This window comes from Arachis ipaensis, chromosome B2 (assembly GCF_059453495.1).
Source record: "Arachis ipaensis isolate K30076 ecotype BB chromosome B2, ASM5945349v1, whole genome shotgun sequence".
Classification (NCBI taxonomy): domain Eukaryota; kingdom Viridiplantae; phylum Streptophyta; class Magnoliopsida; order Fabales; family Fabaceae; genus Arachis; species Arachis ipaensis.
This window is the reverse complement of record NC_142437.1, coordinates 6,467,500-6,473,499: the sequence shown is the minus strand read 5'-3', so window position 1 is coordinate 6,473,499 and position 6,000 is coordinate 6,467,500. Positions and strand designations below refer to the sequence as shown.

Sequence of the window (6,000 nt, the reverse complement as noted above, 5' to 3'; positions counted from 1 at the left end):
ATCATCGTTGACCAAAATCTAATTAATTTGTATCTTATAATTGCCATTTGCCTTCACAAAATAAAGGATGATCATAATGCATGCTATAAGACAAATGCTAAGATGCTCCCAATCAAGAAAAAAGGTGCTCTCAAATATTTTATTTATATCTTATTAGCACCTTAATATTAGATGCTAAGAATATAATAAAACAGAAGAAATATTTAAAAAATAATAAAATCAGCCTAAATTAATCTAAACTTGTCTATTTTATATTTATTAATTACTTCTAAAATAAATGTATAATATCAGATATAATAAATATATAAAATTATAGATATTAAATTTAATAAAATAATTTAGATTATTATCTCCTTAATATTACTGTAACAAAAATACAATAATAACTAAACAAAATAATTAATGACATGTTAGTTATAAATAACATACAATAACGCGTTTTCTCAGTCCAAAATCATTTAAAAAGATCTATAACTTATTAGGAGCTATTAATATTCAGAGTTAAGACATTATATTATTATTTAGAAAATATTGAGACATCATAAAGAATCACATATACATATGAATAGTTAAAAAATTATTTTATCATTAATAAAATTATTTAAAATTTTAAAAGTAATTATCTTAGTATTTAAACATAAAATTATTATAAGATATGAACAATGTAAACAACAGATTGTATTTCAGACGCATTAACCATTCAAAATAAAAATTATATCTAATTAATTCAAAATTTAATTTTTAAAATTAAAATTAATTTTTTTTAACCAATCATTTAAGTTATTCAAAAAAAAAATATTGTTCCCTATATTTTCTCTTATATCTAACAGATAAATGTAATGAAAATATATCATACTTTATCATACAATATCTAACAAAATTGCATCAAAAGCATATCTAAAAAATCTTAGTTATTTGACATCAATGATCTTCAAGCTAAGAATGTTTTTCTCATATATAATAATTAACTCCTAATATAAACAATGGTGCTAAAGAAACAATTGCCATAAATTACTTCCTTAATGATGCAAGTGGGGCCACCCCACTATAAAAGCCAACTTATTGTCACCATATACATCCAATTTCCTTCATATAAGTAATCTAGTTCTTGATCACAAACAAGAAAAGTATTTGATCCCTTTTTGTGTCGGTTAGTCAAACAAGAAAGAAACCCTCAAGAAACCTCCTTCAATAGTTCAATTCCTTCTCTCCCTCACCATTCCAAATCCTTTATTTAATCAAAACCTCATATTAAGATCACATCAACAAATATCCACCATCTCAAAAAAAAAAAAAAAATTGATCTTCTCCCAAAAAAAAAAAAGAAAATGGGGAATTGTGTGTTCAAAGGGTTGCAAAATGGTGTATTGGAGGACATGAAGGTGAAAGTAGTGACTTCAAATGGTGGAATCATGGAGCTATACTCTCCCATCACAGTTGAATGCATAACAAACGAGTTTCCGGGCCATGGCATTTTTCGCAGGTATCATAACATGATATCAGAGCCTCTATCAAACGGCGAAGAACTCCATGGCGGCCAAATCTACTACCTCCTACCTCTAAACCCAACATTATTATCTTCATCAAGCAAAAGGGTACCTATAACCGAAACCAATAATCCCAACATAACACCATATAGAATGTCCACGTGTGAAAAGAACACAAACCCTAACCCTAACAATAACAAGAACACATGGTGGGAACCTCATGAGGTTCTTCCTAGGTACAACAACACGGGTGTGTGGAAGGTGAAGCTTGTAATAAGCCCCGAGAAGCTGTCGGAGATTCTTGCACAAGATTCTAGGACCGAGGCGTTGATTGAGAGTGTGAGGACGGTGGCAAAGTGCGGCAGCGGCGTTGCGCCGTCGTCGTCGATGACTAACTCCGATCAATGGAGCGTGTGTAGTAGCAGTTGTAAAGGTTCTACGTTTGGTGTGGATAGTTAAAATTTAGCTTTACCTTTTTCAGTTTTTTTTTTTAATTATTGTTATTATTGTTTAATAACCCTAATTATTGTCTACTTTATTTGCTTCTGTAGATGATAAATATTAGCTTTTGATTTTTTTCTTCATTTCTTTTTTAGGTAAAAAAATTTTTGTTTGTAGTATCTAAATATGTAGTGGACTCTTATTATTAATTTGATTTTAAAAATATAAAAATATTTAATAACAAAAAATTAACCAAATTTATTTTATTTAATATTTATTAATTTAAAAATTAATAAATATTAAATAAAATAAATTTAGACTGTATTAATTGATTTTTTATGATTTTTTTAAATTAAAAATAATTCCCATTTCTTGTTCAATATAATCACTTGGTGTAAACAAAACAAACTATCGTGTATGTGCTCTGTTATTCACTTATTCGTATTTAATTCGAATATTATTGGTGAATCATAATTATATTTATCTAGTTATTTAATTTATTAGGTCTTATATATTCAATAAGGGAAATAATAATGTACAGATGCAAGTATTTAAAGATTTACAGATATTCTCATTAGAAGAAAGTAGTGGCAACACGTGTCTATGAGGCATGAGAGTGGGAGCAGCGTGAAATTATGCAAAACCTACCAGAGAGCCGAGAGCTTCTTAGCTGGAATGGTATATGGCTCCGTTTGGTTTTAAATTTTTTTTTGGACAATGCCCAAATAGATATTTGGACCACTGCATGCCATTACCTTTGCAATGAATGGGCCCGAGAATAAAAAAGTAATCAAATGAAGGCCTAGGGTGATGTATCCGGTTTTATGGACAGGAAAAAGGATGCTTTATGAAGAATATATAGTTGAAGAGCTTATGACCAAATGGACCAAAATATGTGGGTGGAAACTCGGATGACGTCGACTTTCACGTGAAGTTGATATTTGAGAATCATTAGATGATTTGATTAATTTGACTAAATTTTCATCCAACGGCTCTTAAGTATCAACTTCACATAAAGTCGACTTCACCTGAGTTTTCACCAAATATGTATATATATGAGGCAAAAAAAATATTATTAATTTAATATGATAAATGTGATTTAACAAATATTTAATATGTGATTAGACACGGTTTTATTAATAATAGAGGTATGACCAGTCTATATTGTCAAAAAATTGTAATGAAAAATTCTTTTAAAGGTAATATATTTTAGAGTTTAGAATTTAGAGTTTAGAGTTTGAATTTTGAGATTTAAGGTCTAAGAAATAGAAGTTAAGATTGGGAATTTAGGGTTTAGAAACATAAATTATTTTAATATTTTCATATACTACTTTTTATTTCGGAGTCTAAATTTTTCGGTGCCCATCACTGATTGACGCTATAATTACTGAATGCAAAACCTTTAGTCCAATGTGTTGTGTTTTGGTGACTTATTTTTTTTCTAAATTTTACTGTTAATTAAAAGAAGGCAAAAAGAAAAAGTTACCTTGGCTAGAGTGGATGTAGATACGCCTCTGATGTGAAAATAGAATTGTTGATGCGTAGAGTAAAATAAGAAAACAGTTGGTCTTCAATGTACTCTAAGTGGAAGTTATGAAACAGTGGAAGAAATAAGGATAAGGACGAGACAAAATGAAGATGAGATTCATGAATAATGTAAATGAGTTGTTAATTCGTAGTGTTGAAATTAAATTGTCACACTAAACCGTAACATTATAACCGTAAACACGAAAGCGTAAACGCTGAAACCTAAACTTGAGCCAAGAAACATGAACCATGAACCCTGAATCCCAAACCTGGAAGACCCAAAGAACGAAAATCATAACCCTAATTCACAAAACACAATTCGTATACTCGCGAAAGATTAAACGATATAGACAAATTTCTAGAAGACAAATCCTGAATCGTAAAAAGTCAGTTGATTTGGTTATTCCTTTTTGGGATAGTACACAGCAACATTAATTCTAGAACCTGAACCTTGCAAGCCGAACCCAGAAACTCGCAACCGTAAAAACGGTGAACCGTGGTCCAGGAGCTGGAGAACCAAATTTCGTAAACACTATACCCGAAATTGTAAATCGTAGTTGATGTGTTTATCTCTTTTGGTGGAAGGACATTGTAACAATGTACGCTGAACTGTGAACCTGAACCATGGAGGATGAGATGTGAATGTTAAATCCAAATATAAGAACGATAATAACTAAGATAATAACCAACTCAAACAATAGATTAAAATAATTTTTGTGTGATAAATTTTCTTTATCTTTCTCAATATAAGAACGAAACAATCTAATTATTTGTCAAAAGTATTATAAAATAAAATAAAATAATTTTATATTTTATAATTTACATATGTAACTAAAAATTATATTATAATTGATCTCAATAAAGAAAAAAATTATATTCTTATGTAGTAATATGATTTATCTTTATTTATTTCAAAAAAAAAGTTACACTTGTCTTTGTAAAATATTGTATATCAAAAGATATTTATTTATTTATATATTGATATCTTTTATATTTATTGAAGTCCATTAATACTTTTTTTATAGCATTCTTTGATTTTTATTTAATGAATCTAACGGTTTATTAAAAATGGTACATCTACACTCACAAGTTATTTGGATTTATTTTAGAGAATAAATTATATCACACTCTATAATAAGTTGTTTCTATTTAAGATTTTAAGATTTAGTGTTTATAGCACATGACTTAGGATTTAGTATTTAGTATTTAGTATTTAAAGTTTAAAATTTTGAGTTTATTAAATTTAAGGTTTAGAGTTTATGATTTAAAGTTTAAAATCTAGAATTTAGGTTTATTTAAGGTCAATTTTAATGTTGTGTTTGTAATTTAAAATTTGATTATGATGTTTTTGTAATTTGAAATTTGTTTGGGTTGTTACTCTAAATGTTGAATTTAGTTTTAGACAAACAAGATTTTTAGAATTTTTGAATATAAATATCGAAAAGATAATGCATGAAGCATTAAATTATGTATGTTTTGTTGCAATTATTTTTTAATTTATTTAAAAATAATTTTAAAAAATATTACATTTGAAAAATATCTAGTTGAAATGAAAAAATAATTTATTGAAAGCGGTTCTGGTATTCCGCCGTACAGAAGCAGAACTTTGTGCTTCCGTTCAATCTAACTATTAAGATTTATTATAAATTATTCATACGGTGGAGATATATGGAAATTTTCATTGAGTGAAAATAATGAGAAAGAAATTTACGGAGTTAAAAAAGAGTATTAGGGATTAGTAATTTTTGTATTTTTTAACTATTAATTGGTCATTAATAATATTTTTAATGGTGTGAGATTACATTCAATAGTGAGAGATTATTTACTTTTTTTTTTATGGTTAAGTGTTGATTATAAAATATAAAAATTACGGGCCCTAGATTTTCTCGTTAAAAAGTTAGTAAGTACACACAGATGAAAAATGACTTTTGTATCCAAATGTACAGGAAGTTGGCTCGCGCCTTTGTAGGCACAGTTGTTTACGGATATGTCTAAATTAAAAAAGCAAAACAATTTTATACTTATTAAATATGCTATATTTTTATAAATGATTTAATTTTATTAGATATAAATTAAAAATTATTATAAAAAAATATTGATAGACTATAATAAATATAAAATATAATAAACATCACTAATAATTGTGAAGGTTAATTGTGAGATTTTTTTCTAAATAAATTTAACCTATTTTGAGTAATTAATGAGTTAATTTTGTTATAATTACATTAGTTATGTGTTAATGTGTAGAAATATTTAGTCTATTTAAAATAATTAATATACATATTAGTTAGTCGTAGTGTTAATTAATAAATAAATGTTATTGTTGTTGAATATTATATAATTTTTAATTTTTGGATATATAATTAATTAGTTATTTAAGTCATTAATTATTATTATAAAAATAATATTACTATATTATTTATATTAGCCGTGCAGTGCATGTAAGAATAGCAGTTATTACTTATTAGTGTGTGAGTGTTAGGGACGGCGGTGACCTAGGAATTTCGTTCCCTGTTAGCACACTATCGAAGTGAAGAACCAAGTG

General features: G+C 27.1%; 1 protein-coding gene across 1 annotated transcript; it reads left to right on the top strand.

Annotated features, from left to right (window-relative positions):
* The first annotated feature begins 1,110 nt into the window (after nucleotides 1-1,110).
* LOC107628143 (uncharacterized) lies at nucleotides 1,111-2,137 on the top strand. The gene has a single exon (XM_016330941.3). The coding sequence runs from the start codon at nucleotides 1,329-1,331 to the stop codon at nucleotides 1,944-1,946; it is 618 nt and encodes a 205-aa protein (XP_016186427.1). The 5' UTR covers nucleotides 1,111-1,328; the 3' UTR covers nucleotides 1,947-2,137.
* The last annotated feature ends 3,863 nt before the right edge of the window (nucleotides 2,138-6,000 follow it).

Bases quoted from the DNA above. Each gene is read 5' to 3' on its own strand.
- LOC107628143 (XM_016330941.3), top strand. From the start codon at position 1,329: ATGGGGAATTGTGTGTTCAAAGGGTTGCAAAATGGTGTATTGGAGGAC.